Here is a 24080-nt window from a genome sequence, read left to right on the forward strand (position 1 = left end):
GTTAAGCAGTAGGCTTATCCAAGGAGTAGTGTTCAGCATTTGTTGTACACACACAGGCAATAAATGAGGAACACACACTCAGAGACAATTCCAGGCCAATAGGTTTTTGTATTGAAAAATATATTTTCTTAGTTTATTTTAAGAACCACAGGTTCACATTTTACATGTAATACTTCAAAAGAAAGGTATTGCAGGTAGGTACTTTAGGAACTTTGAATAATCACAATAGCATACACAGTTTTCAAATAAATCACATATAGCTATTTTAAAACTAGACAGTGCAATTTTCAACAGTTCCTGGGGGGAGTAAGAGTTAGTTAGTTTTTGTAGGTAAGTAAACCACCTACGGGGTTCAAGTTTGGGTCCAAGGTAGCCCACTGTTGGGGGTTCAGAGCAACCCCAAAGTTACCACACCAGCAGCTCAGGGCCGGTCAGGTGCAGAGGTCAAAGTGGTGCCCAAAACGCATAGGCTTCAATGGTGAAGGGGGTGCCCCGGTTCCAGTCTGCCAGCAGGTAAGTACCCGCATCTTCGGAGGGCAGACCCTTGGACTCTGTGCATACTATTCCTTACTTTGAAATAGTGCATACAGAGCCAACTTCCTACAGTAGCCAATTGCCAACCATGTTCATTTCCACCTGGTGGCCACTTCCTATGGAGTGTGGCATCTGGCTATCCTAGGATGTTCTAGGAGAAGTTAGCCACCTCCAAATGGGTACAGTCAATTTGATATACACTTTAGGGTCAGGACACTGTCACTGAGGTCTGGTTATCAGGCCTCCGTGTACTCTCAGAATCTAAAAACAGCAGCATCAGCCGAAAAACTTGGTGACCATACAAAAAGAGGCACTTCATTACAAAAAACCTAGGGCCTAACAAAACAGTTTTAACTGTGGACTCAGAGCACATACCAACAAAAGCTGGCCAGCAACAGAGACAGCTACTTCTCCAGGGACATGGAATTGTGAGTTTGCAGCGGCAAAGTTCCACTATATCCCTCTGAGACAACGTTGGGTGTTGACTGGGGAATTTCCTTGCGGATATAAAAAAACCCTGTTTCCTCCACCGCTGGGTTTGTTGTGCAAAGGCTTGAAAGACCTGAAAGCGGTCTGTCTGCCATATGACCAGTGTAAGAAAAAGCCCTTTTTGACCTGGTCAGCCCTGCTTGTTACTCACTGGAATGGAGGCTTTTCGACTGCGGGGGCACTGGGTCTCTGCTAACCAGGGACCCAGTGTCAGGGCTCGTTCCCTAAAAACAGGTAACAATGTGTGCAACTGGCACACTCCTCTACCTGTGCAAGTCCCTAGTGAGTGGTACCTAGGGAATGGATAGAGGAGAGTGTCCTTAAGGGCTGCAGCACATATTCTGCTACCCTCGGGGAACCCCCTAAAAATGAGTGCACACAGCTGCTATTACAGCATGCATGTCCTGGTACAAGCCAGGTGAAGACACAACATGGCACACCTCCTGTGTGCTATGTCACCAGCACTGCATCTAAATATTTGTAAGTCACCCTGACAGCAGGCCTTGGAGCCTGCAGGCAGGGTGCATTATATTTGATGTGTGGTCCCATCTGCACGAGAAGCTATGACCCTGTGATGCTCAGCCCCATTGCTGAGCATTTCAGGTGAACAGGAAGCCATTTTAAGGTATGTTCTGGACACCCGTCATCACGAGTGACCCAGTCACATAATGGCTTAATTGAACACTATGGTATTTGGTATCAAACACCTCGTCTTAATGAACCCAGGCTGATGCCAGTCTCAGATATATTATGACATGCACCCTGAGGGTGCCACACTGAATCTCACAAGTCTCAGAGTGTTGGCTGACTGGCCTCGATCAGCCTGCCACCACAGACAGGTTTCTGACCCCCTGGAAGTGAGAGCCTGCACGCTTAGAGGTCAGAAACAAAGCAGGCTCTGGAAAGGGGTGTTGTCACATACTCCAGCACGATGGCTAGCAGATCGTCACATAAAGGCCGGGGGCTTCAAAGGCCCTGCTGCCTTTGGGTTGGAAACCCCCAGCCTTGTGTGTAGCCACTCCTTCCCTGAGGCCCATTTTGGCACCAAGAAAGGTGGGAAAATTAGTCAGTAGACGTTCACCACCTTTGGGCTAGCCACACCGCAATGGGCTACCAAAAGTGAACACTCGAGGAAATGTTCCAAAATCTTGTTTTTAATTGGATCTAGGCCTTCTGGGATAGGGATATGCTCACTCCATAAAGGAAGTGGTCATATTGGGGGTGTAGGCACCCCAAGGTTAAGTAGCCCATTGACTACTACCCTAAACACCCCTAAATGTAGTATTTAGGTGCGTCCCTAACACCAGAAGAACAGATTTGCTGGATTGAAGGACTCAGAGCCGTGAAATGCAAGAACTAAAGAACAGCACCTCACGTGGCCTCAAACCTGATGCTCTGCCTGCTGTCCTCAACAACTGTGCCAAAGACAACTAGCCCTGTTCTACCTCCAAAAGCCTGGGAGGGCTGCCAGCACTTCGAGAAGTAACCACGATCTCCTGTGTTGTAGCAGATCTGCTTCCCTGATGCCCTATAGGCACCAAAGACTGCCAAAAATCCAACACTGGACAGCACCAGTGCACCTGGGCCCACAGCCCATGTTGAAGTGGGCCAACTTTGCAAGTGTGGTCCCCAGGTCCTTCAGGTCCTGAACCCACCTTGACTTTCTCAACGGTGGACTCCCCATCGCCATCTGCAGCGTCTTTGTGCAGGCGCCCTCTACCACAACGCCTCAGTTGACAAAGACCCGACCCTCAGGACACCTCTGCATCTGGCTGTTCCAAATCCAGAAGAGGACCAAAGGTATCCCTACAGCTCGGAGAATCCAAAGAGCTGTGCCCCCCGTTGGTTCAGCCGGACTGGTCCCCCATTCCCTATGTGTATCCTCTTTTTCCTAGGACCGTTTCCCATTGAAATCAACGGAGCACCTGACGCAAAAAAGCATTTCTGCACCCAGATGCGTCCCTGAGCCTCCTGAGGTGACCTGTTGGTGTTTGTAGGAAGCTCGTTCCATATAAACTATCTAAAAATGATACAGTGTGCAGAGAGTCCAGGGGTTTCCCAGAGGCTTAATGGATGCTAAAATAGATAATACTAATGCTTTCTTATGTGGTATTGTGATCGAGCTGTTAGGCTGATCAGAGGGTAGTGCAAAGCATTTGTTGTACACACACAGACAACAGAAGAAGCACACACTCAATGACTTAACTCCAGACCAATGGTTTTTATATAGCAAAAATGTATTGTCTCAATTTATTTTTAGAACCACAAGATTCAAGTTGCAGGTAAGGATAAGTTACTTACCTGTAAATCCTAGTTCTCTTCCAGGGGTATCATCATCATAACATTGAATATTCCCGCCCTTGTGCGGGGACCCCGGAGCATATATAAAATACACATATATAAAGTATGAAATATGCACAAAAAAAATATATAGCATTTTTAGTAGACAGATTTTCATACTAAACTCATATATACATGTGTAAAACAGCAATGCAGACTATAATCATAAACAGGCTAAAATGCTTTATTTCTATGGAGTTTTTTTTTTTTTTTTTAAATTGTTCTCAAAATTACAATAGGAGAAAAATATCTACCAAAACCACACCACTGAGCCTAGGGAAATCAGCAGTAGTAATCATCAGAGAAAAAAGATAAAAAACTACATTGAAAAACACTAGAGCATTCTTAACTAATAGGCTGCATGCAGGTTAACACAGGAGAACCATAAAAACTTTGGCACCGTGCCTTTAAGACCCTGAGCACCTCCAGTATCCCACCATGCCTCAGGGGTGAAGGAGAGGTGACAGTTGGTTCACAGTTAGGTCAGTACTTTTTTACGGTGACAAGCTGTGTAGTAGATTCGAAAGATAGTGTGTCCTGCACTTCTAGGAGACATGCGTCCGGGGAGGAGGGTGGGTTGTTTATGACTTTGATGAGGATACCCCTGGAAGAGAACTAGGATTTACAGGTAAGTAACATATCCTTCTCTTTCAGGGGATCCTCATCAATAGTCATAAACATTGAATAGATTAGCAAGCCCATCCCTTGACTCTGCGGACTGTCCAATAGAAGTGCAGGAATAGATATGTATCATGCAAACAAATTTCTCAGAGAGGCTTGCCCAACTTGGGCGTCTGCTCTTGCATCTGAGTCCAAACAGTAATGTCTAGTAAATGTATGTACAGACTTCCATGTAGCAGCCTTACAAATTTCAGATATTGGAACATTATTAAGGAGGGCAGCAGTAGCCGCTTTTCCTCTTGTGGAATGCACTTTAGGTCTAGCAAGTAGTTGTTTGTTAGCCAACTGGTATGCATTAACAATACAAGAAATAGTCTGATTGATGTGGAATTCTGACACCACCTTCGGTAGGAATGATGGGTGAGTTTGCAGAACTACTCTATTGTCGTGAAAGACTGTGTACGGTTCTTTGGAGGACAAAGCCTGAATTTCACTGACCCTCCTTGCGGAAGTAATGGCTACCAGAAAAGCCGTCTTCCACGTAAGGTGTTGCAAAGAGGCTTTGTGTATAGGTTCGAAAGGAGGGCCCATAAGTTTTGACAGTACTATGTTCAGCTCCCATGGAGGGGAGGGTTTCCGTATGGGAGGAAAAACTTTTTTCAAACCTTCTAAGAAATCCTTGACTACTGGTTTCGTAAAGAAGTATTCCTGAGAAGGTGACTTACGATAGGCTGTAATGGCAGATAAATGTACCTTAATAGATGATACCTGTAGACCGGATTTTGCCAGATGGAGTAAGTAAGGCAGTATGACCTCCTCCTGAGCCCGTATGGGATTCTGACCTTGCTGACAGCACCATAGGTAGAACCTCTTCCACTTAAACGCGTAAGAACGCTGCGTGGAAGGTCGTCTGGACTCCTTCAAGATGTTCATGCACTCCTGCGAGAGCCCTAGGGGCCCATACTGCAGGAATTCAGGAGCCATGCTGTCAAGCTCAGAGAGGGTAGGTTGGGGTGCAGTACCCTGCCCTCCATCCTGCTCAGAAGATTCCGTCTGCACGGCAGCCTCCTGTGAGGTTGTTCCGATAGGTTGAGGAGATCTGTGTACCAGAACTGATGGGGCCATTGCGGAGCTATGAGAATCATTCTGGTGCTGGATCTGTAAAGTTTGTTGATCACTGCCAGTATGAGGGGGATCGGTGGAAAAGCGTAGAGAAATATCCCTGACCAGTCGATCAACAGGGCATTCCCTCGAGATCCCGGACGGTAGAACCTGGACGCGAAGTCTGGGCATTTCTTGTTTACCTCGTCTGCGAAGAGATCCAATTGAGGCCGACCCCATTGAGCGAAGATGTCTTCGACGACTTCGCCGTGTAGGACCCAATCGTGGGCGTCCTCTAGGTGTCTGCTCAGGAAATCTGCTTCCACATTTTGTTGACCTGGTAGGTGAACCGCTGTAAGCAACATTCTTCTGGCCAGGAGCCAATGCCAGATTGTTTGGGACTCCCGAGATAGGGATCGCGTTCCCCCTTGTCTGTTCAAATAATACATTGTGGTTGTATTGTCCGTTTGTATTAGGAGAGATTTCCCCTGAATCGATGGAGCAAAAGACTTGAGAGCCAGATGGACCGCTCTGAGCTCCAGCAGATTGATGTGGTACTTCCTTTCGTTGTCGGACCACAGGCCCTGAGCTTGAAGGGGACCTAGATGAGCCCCCCCCATCCCTGAAGAGAAGCATCCGTTACCAGAGTGTCAGATGGAATTACCTGGTGAAACGGAGCCCCTACTGACAGGTGAGGTCTGTGCATCCACCATTGCAATGACTGACGTGCTGCTATCGGCAGCCGCACTCTGTCCTCCCAGCGACCTGTCCTTTGGCTCCAGTTGTTTTCCAACGCTTCTTGGAGGGGCCTCATATGTAGCCTGGCATTTGGGACAATGAAAATGCATGATGCCATGGAGCCCAGCAAAGATGTCACCTGACGGGCCGTAGGTGCGTCTGATTTTAACAGGTCTTGACACTTTTTATTTATTGATAATAGTCGTTCCTCCGAAGGATACACTCTTTGGAGCTCTGTGTTTAGTATTGCTCCCAGGTAGTGGAGGTTCTGCGTTGGAATCAAGGTGGACTTTTGGTAGTTGACTTGAAGACCTAGAGACTCGAAAACCTTAAGCACAATGTCCCGATGGGTTCTCGCCTTCTCCGGAGAGGAAGCTTTCAGTAGCCAGTCGTCTAGGTATGGGTAAATGAAGATTTTTTTGTTTTCGTAGAAGTGCCGCTACCACTGCCATGCATTTCGAGAAAACGCGGGGGCAGATTTCAGGCCGAATGGTAGCACCTTGAACTGATAGTGCTGTGAGGCTATCTGGAAGCGCAGGAATTTCCGATGCTTGGGAATTATCGGGATGTGAAAGTATGCATCCTGCAGGTCGATGGAGCACATCCAGTCTCCCTGATGTAGCTGAGGGAAAATCTGGTGAAGAGCCAGCATCCTGAACTTTTGCTTTTTTATGTACTTGTTCAGTAGCGTCTGAAAACGCCCTCTCGGCCTTTTTTCGCTACCAGAAAATAACGGGAGTAAACCCCCTTCCCTCTGTGCGCGAGTGGAGCTTTTTCTATTGCCTTCTTTCGTAAAAGGGCGAGAGCCTCTTTGCGCAATAGGCTGACGTGAGACGGATTGCATTTGGCTGGTGGCAAGTGCGGTGGAGGTTGCCGGAAAAGAAGAGAGTAGCAATTCTTGACAATGTTGAGCACCCATTTGTCTCTTGTTATAGTACGCCACTCGTGAATAAAGTCTGTGATACTTCCCCCCACCGGAGTGGTGCACAGTGTTAAGGGAAGCAAGTCCTCATTGTTTGGCCGGCGCTTTGGGTGTGGACTGTTGTGGTCTACTTGACCCTCGTTCCCTCGTGGCCTTACAAGACTGAAAAAGCGGGCGTCCTTGCCTCTGCTGTGGCCTCTGGGACCAGTGAGGGGTTTGAACCCTCTGCTGGAAAGGGCGCCTGTCATAAGGCCTATACCTTCGCCTGAAGTCCTTCTTCCTCTCCAGGCCTACTGCCCTCATGGTGTCCACTTCCGTCTTCATGCGCGCCATTTCTTCGTCCGTATGGGTACCAAACAGCGAGTTCCCGTTGAACGGAAGATTTAGGATACGCTGTTGTGCTTCCTGTTTTAATCCAGTCAGTCTCAACCAGGAAGACCTTCTTGCACAGATCCCATGTGCGTACCCATGTGCAGCTAAGTCTGCCCCATCTGCCGCTGCGCTGATGACCTGGTTGGAGACCAGACATCCCTCTTGAAGGATCTCTTGGAAGTCCTGCCTGTCCTCTCTAGGTAACATTTCTGTGAACCTGTTCAGAGAGTCCCACAGTGAACGGTCATATCTGCCTAGGAGTACAGACGCGCTGGAGACCTTCATCATAGATGCCGCCGTGCCGCACATTTTTCTCCCCAGAGAGTCTAGATGTCTGCTCTCCTTGTCTGGTGGGACAGTGGAGGATGATGCTACTGAGTGACTTTCTCAGGCTGCGGCCAATATGACTGAGTCCGGCGGCGGATCCGTTCTGCGAAATAAAGGGTCTTGTAGATGGAGTGGTCTTATCTGCTGGCAGAAGCCGATGCTCTGCTCCCTGCAAGACAGGTAAAACCTGAGTCGACAGCCGTAATGACGTCGAAGGGAGCGCCGCCGGTTGTTCCTGCCTCGACGTTGAGTGTCTTGACGTCGAACGGCGATCTCTGGACCGCGACCTGCTCACCGTCGTGTGCCTCAACGTCGAGCGGTGGGCAGTCGACGGCGGATGTCCTCCTCGCTCTCGCCGTTGGGGCGAATTCGACGGCGCCTTTCTTGACGTCGACGGGCGCGAGGCCTTCGGCGGCGAATGTGCATGCCGGTGATGGCTCGACGTCAATCGGTGGGTTGCCGTCAACGGAGATATGCCCCTGCGGTGGCCATGTTCTCTCGACGCCGTATCCTTTGACGTTGGTCGGGTCGCCGTCGATCTATGGCGGTGAGATGATGGCAGTGACGACGTCGACGGGGAACAAACAGGTATCTTCCTACCTGCTGACATCGATCTAGCCTGTCTCTCCTGAGTGTGGCTTGTTGGCTGCCTGGGAAGCGAAGAGGATGATGTTTTCTGCCTCTCGTGAAGCCCATGAAGCCTGATCTTTTCCCTGTCCTTCAGAGTCCTCTTTGACATGTTCTTGCAGTGTTTGCAAGTGTCAGGGCAGTGACTATGAGGCAAGCACACAATGCAGAGAGTGTGTGGATCTGACTGGGCCTTCTTCTTTGCACAGGAAGGGCATTTCACAAAAAGTGAAGGCATTTTTCAGTCAGGAAAAAACTTCCAGACTCAGACAATGATGTTAGATGTCGAGTAAAGTAGGAAAAAACACTTTTTTAAAGTATTTTTCTAAGAAAAACTCAGAAAAACGGAGAGCTCAATGCTCCAGGATCCTCTCAGAAGAAGCAGGAAAAAAGAACTGACCTAACTGTGAACCAACTGCAACCTCTCCTTCACCCCTGAGGCATGGTGGGATACTGGAGGTGCTCAGGGTCTTAAAGGCACGGTGCCAAAGTTTTTATGGTTCTCCTCTGTTAACCTGCATGCAGCCTATTGGCTAAGAATGCTCTAGTGTTTTTCAATGTAGTTTTTTATCTTTTTTCTCTGATGATTACTACTGCTGATTTCCCTAGGCTCAGTGGTGTGGTTTTGGTAGATATTTTTCTCTTATTGTAATTTTGAGAACAATTAAAAAAAAAATAAAAAAAATCCATAGAAATAAAGCATTTTAGCCTGTTTATGATTATAGTCTGCATTGCTGTTTTACACATGTATATATGAGTTTAGTATGAAAATTTGACTACTAAAAATGCTATATATATTGTTTGTGCATATTTCATACTTTATATATGTGTATTTTATATATGCTCTGGGGTCCCCGCCCAAGGACGGGAACATTCCATGTTTATGACTATTGATGAGGATCCCCTGGAAGAGAAGTACTTCAATATTTTCATATTTCATGCATGTATCAATAACACTTTGTTTGGACTCGATAAGTTACCCAGTTTTTGAAATATTGGCAATAATCCGTTTTAAAACTTGACACTGCAATTTTCAGAAACAGTTCCTGGGGGGGAAGAAAAAGTGAGATTGATTTGCAGGTAAGTACAACACTCCCAGTTCCAGACTCCGGGGGTTACGAAGTCCACAGGTTGGGGTTCCAGTTAACCCCAAATATCCACTAAAAGCAACATGGGGCAGGCCTGGTGCAGAGATCAAAGAGCAGGCAAAATTAACATGGACTCCTAAGGAGACTGGGGGCACTCTGTTTCAGATCTGCAGGTAAGTACCCACGTCTTCGGAGGGCAGACCTGGGGGGTTTAGAGGAGAATTGCGGGGGCCACAAATAGGCACCAAACATACTTTCTCAGCAGCCAGGTGCAGGGTGCAAACATGATATTGGGTCTCCAATGATTTTCCATGAGGGGGGGACCTTGGGGGTCACTCAGAGGCTGCACAAGAGGTCCAGGGGGTACTCTCGGGCAAACAGGTTGGACAGGGAGGAGGGCCGCCTGCTCAATGTTGCTGCACCGAAGGTCAGGTTCTCCAAGGTCTGGGGGCTGCGGGTGCAGTGTGTCTTTAGGCCTTGGATATCTTCATCCAGAGCTTTGCAGTCAGGGGAGTCCATTGAGGGGTGGAGAGGTCAACCCAGGGTGGGCACTTGCTCAGAATCACCTGGGGACCCTCTCTAGTTGGCTGGACCACCTGGACACGGGCTGTGGGTGTTGGGTGCAGAGTGGTCAGGACTCACACATTCGGAGTGAGGCTGGAGTCCTTTGTTGTTGTTTCTGCTTGGACAGGGCCGCTGTCCACAGGAGTTCTTGGTCCTTTTGGGTGCAGGGCAGTCCTCTGGAGCCTAGCAGAGGTAGCTGGTCCTGCTGGATGCATTGCTGTTCTTTTGCAGGTTCTTTGAAGCAGGAGACAGGCCGCTAAGGTTGGGGCCAAATCAGTTGTATTCTTTCTCCTCTGCTGGGGGCTCATGCAGCTATGCCCTCACCTGCGGTATAGTTCACCCTGCCTTAGGGCTGCAAGGCCTGCTAGAGGGGTGACATACCTATGCCACCCTGAGAGGGATGCCATGTCGCCTTTTCCTTTTTTCTCCCTACCAACACACACAATCTGCAATGACAGTGTGTAGGTGTTTGGTGAGGGGTCCCTTAGGGTGGCATAATATGCTGCAGCCCTTAGGAACACTCCCTGGTCACAGGGCCCTTGGTACCACTGGTACCTTTTACAAGGGACTTATCTGTGTGCCAGAGGTGTGCCAATTGAGGAAACAATCATACAATTTCAGGGAAAGAACACTGGTGCTGGGACCCAATTAGCAGGATCCCAGGACACACTCAGTCAAGCCAGCATCAATATCAGGCAAAAAGTGGGGGGTCTGAGGGGAAGGGAATAACTGCAACAAGGGCCAGTTTCCTACAGTGCTGCCTTGGACTTTGCACTGTACTTACCTTAACTCCAGAAGTTTAGTCCTGTAAGTCACTGTTGAGTACACACATGCAATATATGTGTTTTCTCAACAGAATTGCATTATTGTATTGGAGATATTTCAAGTATATTTCCTGTGTTCTTCAAAAGTGAATCAGTATTTATTCCAATAACAGTATTCTAGTGTTGAAACAGAATATAAACAAACATTGATGTTAAAGGTTTTGAGTTTATATCTGTCTCAGACTTTGGTGACCTCTTGGATAACTGGTCTGAACAAATCTGATCTATTAATCATGATTCTGGACATCCAGAGAAAACTCAAAGAAACTCAGCTTGGCACAACATCACAAGAGCCTGGTTCAGGCCCTACACCCAGCACTATCTGACAAATTTAAAGCTGATCAAATCTTGACATTAAATATGGCCTTCCCTTCAAGGACTATCTCAACTCCATTTCACTTATAGATATCTGTCAAATGCTTCCTAAGTCTCCCATTTCTTGTCACAGGATATGGGCCTATCAATTCAGGGAAGTGCTGGGCTGGTAGCTAGATTTCTTGCACTGTAGATCACCACAATCAGTCTTAACATGACCCCTAACGTCTAAGGAGTTCTGTTGAACAGATCTGTAATTTCATAATATGAGCTGGTTAATTATTTTTTAAAGGTTTTTACAGTTTGCACTTGATGGCTTAAAAATTGTTTTATTATGGGAAAAAATGATCTTTTTACCATTCTTGTAGAAGTCATCATTGTAAACTGATACCGTCTGGTTGGGAGGGTGTCACCAGGTAAGAGACCAACTACTTGTGATAAAGTGTTCCCATTCAAAATTTGTGCCAAGCACTGAACTCCACTGCATCTAAATGTGTGCCTTTGTTTTGAGTAATGTTATAGTGATCCTCATGACCTATAAAATTAGTGGGCTTTGTTCAGATGAGTAGTTAAGCTTGTGGTCCCAAATGGGGGATGACACTGGCTTGGATGAGGCTGAATCCTATGTCTTTCAGAAAGGTGTGCTTATCTTCAAATGTAAAGCATCAACATGGTCTGCAAAAGTAGTCTGCATATGGGTATTATCCAGATTCAAAAGGTTAGGCTGTGGTGCTTTTTCCATTTCAGGGTTGATTCAGAATGTTTGTTAGTTTTGTTTCATCCCAAACCTGAGCTTCAGTTTGTATGATGGCCTCTAGGAACTGTTGTATGGCTTGAGGCCACCCTTAGGTTTGAGGGAGATCTTTGTCATGTTAGGGTTCAGGACCAGGTTTCAGGTCAAGGTCATGGTGAGTCTTTTTTGGTTAAGGATGCATTGTGGCCTCAAGGTCGAATTTCAGTTCAGCGATGTTTCAGCAGAAGGCTGAATGTGGAAGATTTTCGAATATGAGATTGCCTCAAGGTAAATGTGTCAATACTGCATCTTTCACAAAATGTTGTTAGCTTTTCTGACTCTGCTAGGATGGAGTCACAGTGGATCAAGTATTTTGCTCCAAATGCGCCCTCTGCTCATTTATCTAGATAACTGTGAATGGGTGCAAAAAATATTTCCTCATGTTTTGTGAAGTCGTTATTGTTCTTTGGAGGTGCAGAGGACAATTAATGAGTACAACAGCACTACTATTTGCAAAATGAGCCACTGATTAAAACTCGTCATGAAGCCTGATCAAGTAGAGATTGCAGACTCATTTAGGTCTTGATAGGATAAGCATGTATTGCACTTTAAACAGAATTTAAATTGGACGCTTTTCATTCCTACCAATTGTAAACTCGCCTGGAGTAATTCTCATACAACCAGATTCTTTGGGTTAAATCTGCACCTTCGAAAACAATGGCATTCTAGTTGTCAGAAGTGGACTGTCAAATGTTCTTCCACACAACCTTTGATAGAAAGCCTATAATTTGTTATTTGTTCTCCATTGTAGCAACAAGAACTGACATCCAGCTCATTAGAGGAAAATATATAAATCTATGGTTGGGGGGGCAAGTGCCAATACTTTGTATTCGTCAAGGTGTCATAGGGGTGAGTCACTGTAGCCTTAAGGTAACACCTAATGATAAATCCAGAAATAAGCAAAATGTGGTTTTCTTAACCCACAGCTAGAATGTAAGGGAAAGCAAATCATGTGCATCTACATTACATACACAGGCAGCAAAGAGATGAGAAATAAACAACAGATGCAACAGTGCCAGTTAATAGCTTCACACACCATTTAACAATTTGCTAAGTTGCCCTACCAGATTTAGATGCTTCTTGTGGCCTTGGCAGTCCAAGAGAGATAGATCCAACAGAGGGCTTTGCTTGTTCTTGGTGGTATACAGCTTGGCTTAGAGATGTCAAATAGGTACCCGGTGTTCCCTAGAACATGAAATAATCTGACATCTCACAAACCATTTATCATTGTTTATTGATCCTCTTTTTTGTTCCCCAGCAATAGCAAACTTTCCCATGACTAGAAAATTACCTGTCTATGTACGATGCCCTAAAACAGAACACTACACCATGGGTAACTAAAGAATAACTTCAAGAATGAGGAGTAGGAGCGGAAGCACAAAAAATAAGAATTTTTAAAAAAAGTCTGACTTCTACCAGTGGTTTCCATTTAAGCATACAAGGCTTACTGCTCACACATCAGCAACATTTATTTAAACTTTCAATATACCCAAAACACTCTGTATAAAAGCTGTTTGACAGATGCATTTAGTGTATCACAAGTGCCTCAAACAGACTTACTCCGACATCTCAATACAGCACAAATGATCAAATGAGACTTTGTAATTACAATTGTGGTATCCAAAATATTGTGACAAATCTATTCCACCAAAAAAAACTCAAAACTAGAGCTTCATGAAAAATTTAAGGTCTGCGAGTTATGAGCATCACGCTTTTCAGTTCCAATGCCTTATTAAGAGAGCACAGACAAAAACTGGGCCTGAACACACACACCATTTTGAAACTGGATATCCTACCTGTGAAATGGACCCTCCCATGATGAAGGAGGGTTTCTCTGGCTGCAGGGGTGTTTTGGAGGATGGAATAAGGGGTGGGGGAGGCCGGGTGGGCCGTGTTGTTGGCAGTCTGGCCCCGTCAGGAACATTTGTGATTGATTGATGTGGAGCTGGTTGAAGAACTTTTCAAGAAAGAAAGAATATTTGAAATAAAAACATCACAACTAGGAAAAGAACAGAATATCATTCTCTCAACATGATCTTGGACTTCAATGGACTTGGTCACCTCAGACCACAGGTGCACGGAGACCAACAAAATGTTTAACTAGAACTTACAGCTTTTCTATGAGAAAACTAATGCAATAGCTATAAGATATGTCTAACAAGGTTTGCATACATTTCCAAAATCCTAGCCCAAATAAAATGTGCCATCAGAAACACAGTTCAAACGTGACCCATGGATAAGAAAATTATGCATACTAGTAATTACAATTCTTCAGCATTGGTATCTTTTTCACAGATTCACATAGTCAAATTATTCTCTGACACCAGGCTTGGAATCTCCAGCATCTGGGCTGGGAACTCTTGGTAGTCAGTGTTAACACAGCAGTATTACAATACAACTAACACTGAAAACTAATTGAAAACAATTACCAAGTACCAGCGGCACATCAATCTTATTTTATGAGCCAAAGGATAGTCAATTAGGTGGAAAGAGTCAGATTTCCAGGTCTCCTCAGGACCATCAGCTGCCACATTTTCATAGCTTGTTCTCAGGAGTTATTGGCAGCATCATGGGCAAGGAGAATGGTGGGTGCATGAGAATCTATGAAGAATACAAATCCTGATAAACTGTTTCTACAGCTAAGTAAATTTTGTTATACAGCAGTGGATCTTTTCATAGACGACTGATATGCTTAAATTAAGGCTACTAAAGATAATGGTAATGATAATGGTAAATTATGGTAATGCTTAAGTGGAAATGAGGTTGACCTTCATAAATTATGTTGAGCAGCAGCACCTGTCCTGCTGCAATCTCAATGTTCGAGGCAATAAATGTTTGGCAAAGACATCGGCTTAAGGCCAAGCTTTTAACTTGATTATTTCCAGTAAGTGCACTCTACCGAAGATTGCAGTTGTGACAACCATGCCCCTTTCCAAATGGACCCTATTCTGTGTCTGAGAGGGTGTCAGCTTTAGCATGGCAGAAGGAGCTACATGCTCCGATCCAGCATGCTATTCCCTGTTTTCACAAAGGGCATCCCTAGTTGAAGTTGCATACGAAACTAAAAAAAAAATAAAAAAAAAAAAAAAAGATCAATCATGCAAAAGTCTTTCATAATATAAAACTGGGAGCATTGTTGAGGTCCAAAGAAGAAAGAAACCCAATCGCAGCAGTAGACAGCTGTGGGAAAAAATAGTGGCAAACTACTTACCTTGATCAGATGGAACAATGTTGGTACCTTGGGTATGAATTTTGGATTCACATAAAGATCACCTTGTCCATGTCAAATTTTAGATAAGGCTGATTTATAGTGAACTATGTATTTCTCGTAGGTGCCTTGTAAATGTTATTGCTAATAGGAAGGTAGCCTTAATATTGTTGGATTTATAGAGATATCATATGTATCACCTCAAAAGGATCTTTCACAAGGGCTCGTGCAACACATTGAGTTCCCGCACTGGCAGGTTTTACGCTAAAGAGAAAGTGTGAAAAGGCCACTCCAAATCTTTAACCACACTAGCTGAGGCTGAATATGTAGTAGGGATCCTGAAGTATCTAGAACTAGCCGCCTGGTGTACCCCTACTAAACCCTGAAAAGCCAAACTCTACTAGGTGTGAGAGGAAGGGCAATTTTTTGTGTGTTGTGTGGATGAATGAAAAGTGAGTCAATATTCTCAGAGGAAGCCCAAACACCGAATAGTTTCTGAGGGAAGGTTGATGGCACATTAAGGAGCCCAGATAAAGCTTGCTGACAGAATCTGTACATGCATCCGCCAGCTTTTCAATAAAGTGCTTGTTCTACCTATAGTAATGTTATTTCTAGTGAATACTCTACCCATTCCTCACCTTTAAACTACCCACAGGAGCTAGACTAAATGAAGAGAATTTTTCATCAATGCTCCTGCGCTGATAGGTGATGTCATGTGGCTCCGTATCAACTGTACCACCCCAGGAGAGAAATGTATTTTAACATGAATCTGTAAAGAAATTACCTTGAAATACATGCACACTTTCACTAAACATTGTTTAGATGAGGATTCAAGAGCTCACACTTTAGTAGTGAAACCTGCCTTGAAGAATTTGTATGGTTAAATTTTATCTTAAGTACTGGTACATAGGAGTCGCATTTATTTTTTTTGCACAATTTCTTGACAACCGCTGGCTAGGGTTGGGTATGCTTGTTATTCTATTGTAGGTTTATAGCTATCAATGAGGATTCTAAGATGCAGAAAGGAATATGTTACTTACCCTGTAAGTATCTGTTCATGGCATTTAATGCGGTAGATTCACATGCTCTGCATACTCCTGCCATTCAGTGTTGGGTCCCGACTTGTGCAAGTTTGTTTTCTTTGAAGAAGTTGTTTGAGTCACGAGGTAGAGTGAATCTTCCTCTTGGTGATAATGTGCATCAACTACACTGATAGATTGTTTTTCCACAGGCGGGTGAGAAAGGAGTGTAGAGTAGGTGTAAGTAATGAGATCACCATATTAAATATATAATGAAAAAACTGCAACGGCCACAGGTTTCCATTTAGACTTTCTGAAATGTTAGTTCTGTCGATACAGAACAAAAGTGCTCTTTTAACATCTAATGTATGAAGAGCTCTTTCTGCAACAGAATCCAGTTGTGGGAAAAAGCTGTCAATTCAATCGACTGAGCTGAAATTGAGACACCACTTTAGGGAGAAATTTAGGATTGGTGCAAAAAAACACTCTGTCTCCATACAGTTGAAAGAAAGGTTCTTCCAAGTTTAAGGCCTAGAGCTCACTAACAAGTGAAATGATGAAAACTAGAAAAGCCACCTTCCGAGAAAGAAACTGAAGGAGGCAGGAGTGTAGGGGTTCAAATGGGGCGCCCATGAGTCTTGTGAGAACATTGAGGTTCCAGGAAAGTACTGGAGGAACCCATGGCGGAATAACACTTTGAGCCCCTCCATGAAGGTTTTAATCACTGGGACTTTGAACAAAGAAAGGTGAAATGGGACTTTAAACGTAAATAGTAAAGGCCAGTTCGGGCAGGAGAACTATTGTGGCTTGAGTGTGTGCACAGCAGTTCGATTGCAGTGTTCATCAGCCAATTGTCCAGGAAGGGGAATACATGGATGCCTTGTCATTGCAGACGGACAACTACTACTGCACAGTATTTGATAACTTAGGAGTGGTGAAGACCCCAATGGGTAGCACTTTCAAATGGTAATGTTGACCGCTTTCCACAAACTGTAGTTAGCGACAATGTGCCAGATCAATCAGGATGTGGAAGTAGGTGTCTTAGAGACAGAGTGCAGCCATGAAGTAGCCTTGCTGTAGCAGAGGTATGACACCCTGAAGAGCGACCAGGTGGAAGGGTTCTAACAGGATGTACTCTTTTGGGAGTCTGTGGTCCCGAATGGACCTGAGGGACCCATCCTTCTTGGGAATGAGGCAGAAGAGGGGATACACCAGAGTCCTGTAGATGTTTTGGCACAGGCACTATGGCTCCCTTAAGCAGTGACTGATCTCTTCCTGAAGCAGACATTGGAGTTCTGGGGGGGAGGACATGCCTGGGGAGTCATATGCTGTCTGGTGTTGAAATGAGATCCAGGCAGTAACCGTGTTGGATGATGTCCAATACCCACTGGCCTGAAGTGAAATTGACAAGCAAGGAAGAACATCTTAGGTCCTCTCTCAACAGGTGGTGTATGACTGGACGAGGAGGGAAGCAGTAGCAAGTCAATGTTTGGTTTGGGCAGCTCCATTGGGGGAGCAACTTTTGCCTCTACTTTTGGCGATATTTCCACAATAGGCATCTCTGAAGAAGACCCTTGTCTTCGGGGGATTTCGTCTTGGACCCTTCGTGATACGAGGAGTGGCAAAAGAAGCCCTGTGGAAAAGGCTTTTTCAAACCTTTTTTTATTTTCTCCAGCATCTCATCAACCTGAGGCCCAATCAGATGTTCATCACTGAAGGGAAGGTTGAAAAGATGCTGCTGAACATCCGACTTGAAGCCAGAGACACATAACCAGGCATGCTCGCAGAGGAGAACACTAGAATTAATCCCCTGAGCAACTGTGTCAGCAGCATCTAGATGGTTGTGCTGGAAATTAGTATGCCTTTTGTGACTAACTCATGTTCCCTCTTATGTTGCTCCTCTTGGAGGTGGAGGGGCTCCTCAATTTTGCTAAGTGGGCCTGATCATATCTAGAGAGCAAACTAATGGAATTGGTGAAGTGCCAGTGGTTGGCAGACTGTGCCATTACTCGTTTACCAGCCGTGTCTATCCTTTTACTCTATGGGTCCATAGGAGAAGCACAGCAGATGCCCTGAGCATTCGCCCGCCTAATCCCACCAGATTCGTCGCTAGGGGATCTGGTGGGAGTTGTCCCCTAACAGAGGGGGTCTGAAAGGGAGACTTTGCACTTTCTCAATCAACCTGTGGGGTAATAACCTGGGCCCTGACCGGCTCCTTGAAGATATCAGGCGCAACCTTGAGCATCCCCTTCAGTATGGGTAGATACTGCATAAAGCACTAACCCACAGAAAGAGTCTCAAAGAGAAACTCCTCCTGAGGAGCTCTTTATGCATCAGCATGTTGTGGTATGCAGCAGCCCCACCTAGAACCACATGGTAAGATAAGAAGATGTTTCATCTGGCAGGGAAAGTTTGGAAAGGTAGAGGTCAGGATCAGTATCTGCAGGCTGGTTTACATCATATTAGTCTTTAGGGTCTTCTGTGGAGGTACAGCATGGTGACCCCTGTGAAATTAAGCCAATGGGTCAGGCAAAGAAGAAAGAGGAGGGGAAGGTGATGGTGAGGGTATGAGTGGAAGAGAGCAGATGCTGTCCAGGGTCAAGAAGAGGACTTGTGGCTTTATCCTGCTTTTCCACTTGTAGGAAGCTGACTCTATATAGTGCACTAAAATGAAATAGACCATGCAGAGTCTCCAGAGGATCCCCAATTGGTATTGCAGAGGCAAAAGTAGATTAGACTAATGCTCTATTTCTGGTAGTGTGGGCGAGCAGTTAGGCTTATCAGAGGATAGTGCTAAGCATTTGTTGCACTCACAGAGGCAATAAATGAGGGACTCAAAAAATAAATCTGACACCAATTTAGAAAAATAATCTTTTTGTATATGTTTTAAACCCAAGAACTTTATAATCAGGTAAGTAGACTATTAGGCTCAATTACTCTGCAGTTTCAAAAATAGAGGTCTCTCAATGTTATCCTAAGGAGGAAAACAATGTTCAACAAACAACAGGTTAAAAATGACTTATGAAGCCAATCTCAGGGAGTTAGGGTAAGTAGTGGGCACTGATCAAAACCACACCAACAGATCACAACGGGCAGCACTGGGGCAACCTGTGCAGAGGTGCACTAAGGTGTCGGGTGAACAATGATTTCCTATGGGAGTTTGGTCCTTGTGAAGGCAGGCTGCAGGCTTAGATTAGGAAGCCAGTCAGGGACAAGCTGCTAGGTAGTAGACTTAGGGTGCTCTTGTACGTAGATGCACCTTTGGTCCTCATCTCCTTTGCCCAGGGGCAATGGATGCAGGGGTGTCTTTAGGCATCAGGTTGTCACATCCAGGAGCACTCGCGGCCAAGGGGTTCTGTGTGCTGAGGCTGCAGGTGGCATCAGAAAGTCCGGCACGGGTGGACCCAAGGTGGACTCAAGCTCTTAGGAACTGGGGGATGTTGTTGGTACCGGTGACCCACCTTAGCTGGGGTAAGGGGTCACAGATGCAGTCGGATTTTGCCTCCCCCAAGTCTGTGGGAGAGGGGGCCTGCGTGCAGAGGCTGAAGGCATCTCAGGAGAGCCAAAGATGGGTGAGACACACACTGGGCAGCTGGGGAACCGCGTTGGGATCAATGGTTGGCTTCATCTCGGGTCGTGGAAGTTGGATGCAGTGGTCACTTCTGGTGTCACGTACCCAGGGTTCCAGCAGCTGAAGAGTCTTTTCTTTGTAGTTTCTTGTTGCAGGGCAAGTCCGCTGCCCACAGGAGACATGAGCCTTTATTGAAGGCTGGACGTGTGGCTTTTTGTGCAGGATTCCTCAAGGTCAGCAGGCAGGCTGGAGGGACTGGTTCAAGTTCAGCTGCTGCTTCTTTTTCTCGTCTGATGGTGTAACTCCTCTTTGCCTCGATCTTCTTAGGTTGTCAAAATCTGAGCACAGTCACTGGGGTCCTGATTAGCAGTGAACACAGTCAAAAACACACTGTCAGCAGGCATAAAGTGGGGGGTAACAATGCCATAAAGAAGGGACTTTCCTACACCCATGTCCAGCGCATGCATTTAAAATGGTTTCCCTGTGCACTTACTATGTCTAAGAATCGACTGAGACATAGCAGGGGCATATCTTCTCATGCATATATTCCTTCATACCTGCATACATGCAAACCTGCCTTTGGGGTGACTTACACCTGGCACATGCAGTGTTAGGGGACCTGGTACACCGGGGTGTGTGTGTGACAGGTTGTGTTTTCAATTTAGCCAACACCAACACAGTCTGCAATGGCAGCACTTGTTTGAGTTTGGTGAGGTGTCTCTGGGGGTGGCACAAATGGTACTGCATCCCTCAGAGATCTTCCTTGGGAACCCAGGCCCTAGGTACCAGGGGTACCATTTACTAGGGGCTTACAATGGTAGCTTAAGAGTTTGCCAATTGTGCAAAAATTGTGCAGTTTTTGAGGAAAGAGCTCTGGTTAACAGTCAAAGGCACATCAGAAACCAGGCAAAAAGTAGGGGCTAACCATGGAAAAAAGGGTGCTCTCCTGCACCGCTGCTTTTGATGTGGGAGCTCCAGAGCTTCTTAAAAGCTGAATTGTCTTTTAGGAGTCTGAGGATCCGGCTTTGGAGGTTGTCTCAGTATCGGCCTCTTTGGAGGTGAATGACAATTTCTTTCTGGTGAGGGTCAATCTGCTCCTGCCGCTTCTGGAAGACATGTTCGAATGGTTTATGGGCTGGTCTTCCAGTCAGTACCGAATGTTTTGACGCAGATGCCTTCTTATGCCTCGAGGCAGACTGGTTTAGATCCAACGGTCGGACGTCACTGAGCATGCGTGGGGTCTTCAGGCAAAAAAGCCTCCTTGTCAGCGGTCGAAGGCTTGGGATAACTTTCTTCTTTGAGGAAGAGGTCTGAAGTATCTTCTCCTCTCCTGCATGACATCTCGTGTCAATGGACTTGCAGTCTTGAAAGGTCTTCTTTGACCAAAAGGACATCACGTGTTTCAGGAGGCATCATCGTGCTCGGGTGAGAGGGAGAGATTACAGTCCTGGAGGACATCAACCCATGAGGTACTTCGAATGACACAGAGGGCATTTATCAAAAGGGCGTTCGTTCCATTACTGACCAGGCATGATAAGAGTGAACCAAATAGAAGGAAAGAGAGGCCCCGACGGGTGAGGCCCCATGTAGGCTGGAGTTGATCGACGAACTCTCTTGGACGGTAACTAGAAGTGTAGACCCAACACTAAAGAAGGGAAACACGAACGAGTACAATACTAATGAAGAGATAGGGACTGCGAGAGATGAAAAGATCAGAACGACAGCATCGATCCAGGGTACAGAACTGTAGGAAGTTGGCTCTGTATGTGCTATTTCAAAGTAAGGAATAGCATGCACAGAGTCCAAGGGTTCCCCTTAGAGGTAAGATAGTGGCAAAAAGAGATAATACTAATGCTCTATTTTGTGGTAGTGTGGTCGAGCAGTAGGCTTATCAAAGGAGTAGTGTTAAGCATTTGTTGTACATACACACAGGCAATAAATGAGGAACACACACTCAGAGACAAATCCAGCCAATAGGTTTTTTTATAGACAAATATCTTTTCTTAGTTTATTTTAAGAACCACAGGTTCAAATTCTACATGTAATATCTCATTTGAAAGGTATTGCAGGTAAGTACTTTAGGAACTTTGAATAATTACAGTAGCATTTATACTTTTTACATAAAACACAAATAGCAGTTTTAAAAGTGGACACTTAGTGCAATTTTCACAGTTCCTGGGGGAGGTAAAGTATTGTTAGTTTTCACAGGTAAGTAAGTCACTTACAGGTTTCAGTTTTAAGTCCAAGGTAGCCCACCGTTGGGGGCTCAGAGCAACCCCAAAGTTACCACACCAGCAGCTCAGGGCCGGTCAGGTGCAGAGGTCAAAGAGGTGCCCAAAACACATAGGCTTCAATGGAGAGAAGGGGGTGCCCCGGTTCCAGTCTGCCAGCAGGTAAGTACCCACGTCTTCGGAGGGCAGACCAGGGGGGTTTTGTAGGGCACCGGGGGGGACACAAGTCCACACAGAAAGTACACCCTCAGCAGCGCGGGGGCGGCCGGGTGCAGTGTGCAAACACGCGTCGGGTTCTCTGTTGATTTCAATGGGAGACCAAGGGGTCTCTTCAGCGGTGCAGGCAGGCAAAGGGGGGGCTCCTCGGGGTAGCCACCACCTGGGCAAGGGAGAGGGCCTCCTGGGGGTCACTCCTGCACAGAAGTTCCGTTCCTTCAGGTGCTGGGGGCTGCAGGTGCAGGGTCTTTTCCAGCCGTCGGAACTTTAGGTTCAGGCAGTCGCGGTCAGGGGGAGCCTCGGATTCCCTCTGCAGGCGTCGCTGTGGGGGCTCAGGCGGGACAACTTTGGTTACTCACGGTCTCTGATTCGCCGGAGGGTCCTCCCGGAGGTGTTGGTTCTCCACCAGTCGAGTCGGGGTCGCCGGGTGCAGTGTTGCAAGTCTCACGCTTCTTGCGGGGAGTTGCAGGGGTCTTTAAATCTGCTCCTCTGTAACAAAGTTGCAGTTCTTTTGGAGCAGTGCCGCTGTCCTCGGGAGTTTCTTGTCTTTCTTGAAGCAGGGCAGTCCTCAGAGGATTCAGAGGTCGCTGGTCCCTTGGAAAGCGTCGCTGGAGCAGGTTTCTTTGGAAGGCAGGAGACAGGCCGGTAAGTCTGGGGCCAAAGCAGTTGGTGTCTTCTGTTCTTCTTCTGCAGGGGTTTTTCAGCTCAGCAGTCCTCTTCTTCTTGTAGTTTCAGGAATCTAAATTCTTAGGTTCAGGGGAGCCCTTAAATACTAAATTTAAGGGCGTGTTTAGGTCTGGGAGGGCAGTAGCCAATGGCTACTGTCCTTGAGGGTGGGTACACCCTCTTTGTGCCTCCTCCCTGAGGGGAGGGGGGCACATCCCTATTCCTATTGGGGGAATCCTCCTTCTACAAGATGGAGGATTTCTAAAAGTCAGAGTCACCTCAGCTCAGGACACCTTAGGGGCTGTCCTGACTGGCCAGTGGCTCCTCCTTGTTTTTCTCATTATTTCTCCTGGACTTGCCGCCAAAAGTGTGGGCTGGGTCCAGGGGGCGGGCATCTCCACTAGCTGGAGTGCCCTGGGGCACTGTAACACGAAGCTTGAGCCTTTGAAGCTCACTGCTAGGTGTTACAGTTCCTGCAGGGGGGAGGTGTGAAGCACCTCCACCCAGAGCAGGCTTTGTTTCTGTCCTCAGAGAGCACAAAGGCTCTCACCGCATGGGGTCAGAAACTCGTCTCTCAGCAGCAGGCTGGCACAGACCAGTCAGTCCTGCACTGAACAATTGGGTAAAATACAGGGGGCATCTCTAAGATGCACTCTGTGTGCATTTTTTAATAACTCCATCACTGGCATCAGTGTGGGTTTATTATTCTGAGAAGTTTGATACCAAACTTCCCAGTATTCAGTGTAACCATTATGGAGCTGTGGAGTTCGTTTTTGACAGACTCTCAGACCATATATTCTGGGGAGAAAATGACTAAGTCAACATGGCACTCCCCTCAGAGTGCCATGCCAACCTCACTGCCTGTGGCATAGGTAAGTACCCCTCTAATAGCCTTACAGCCCTAAGGCAGGGTGCACTATACCACAGGTGAGGGCATATGTCCATGAGCTCTATGCCCCTACAGTGTCTAAGCAAAACCTTAGACATTGTAAGTGCAGGGTAGCCATAAGAGTATATGGTCTGGGAGTCTGTCAAACACAAACTCCACAGCACCATAATGGCTACACTGAAAACTGGGAAGTTTGGTATCAAACTTCTCAGCACAATAAATGCACACTGATGCCAGTGTGCAATTTATTGTAACATACACCCAGAGGGCATCTTAGAGATGCCCCTAAATACCAGTCCGTCTCCTAGTGCTAGGCTAACTAGTTTCTGCCAGCCTGCCACAACCAGACGAGTTGCTGGCCACATGGGGAGAGTGCCTTTGTCACTCTGTGGCCAGGACCAAATGCTGTACTGGGTGGAGGTGCTTCTCACCTCCCCCTGCAGGAACTGTTACACCTGGCGGTGAGCCTCAAGGGCTCACCCCTTTTGTTACAGCGCCCCAGGGCATCCCAGCTAGTGGAGATGTCCGCCCCTCCGGCCACTGCCCCCACTTTTGGTGGCAAGGCTGGAGGTGATAATGAGAAAAACAAGGAGGAGTCACCCCCCCCTGTCAGGACAGCCGCTAA

The 24080-nt window shown here is 46.4% G+C and overlaps 1 protein-coding gene across 16 annotated transcripts in view; it reads right to left on the reverse strand.

The window, feature by feature from the left end:
- Window positions 1-24080, reverse strand: part of NCOR1 (nuclear receptor corepressor 1) — a 1251773-nt gene that overhangs the window by 620972 nt on the left and 606721 nt on the right. For all 16 annotated transcript variants that reach the window (XM_069226323.1, XM_069226317.1, XM_069226319.1 and 13 more), the window contains 2 exons: window positions 13452-13612; window positions 12720-12840 (listed from right to left, as the gene is read on the reverse strand). In XM_069226323.1, the coding sequence (XP_069082424.1) occupies window positions 12720-12840; window positions 13452-13612 (282 nt within the window). The remainder of the gene's footprint in view (window positions 1-12719; window positions 12841-13451; window positions 13613-24080) is intronic.

Source organism: Pleurodeles waltl, chromosome 3_1 (genome assembly GCF_031143425.1).
Source record: "Pleurodeles waltl isolate 20211129_DDA chromosome 3_1, aPleWal1.hap1.20221129, whole genome shotgun sequence".
Lineage (NCBI taxonomy): Eukaryota > Metazoa > Chordata > Amphibia > Caudata > Salamandridae > Pleurodeles > Pleurodeles waltl.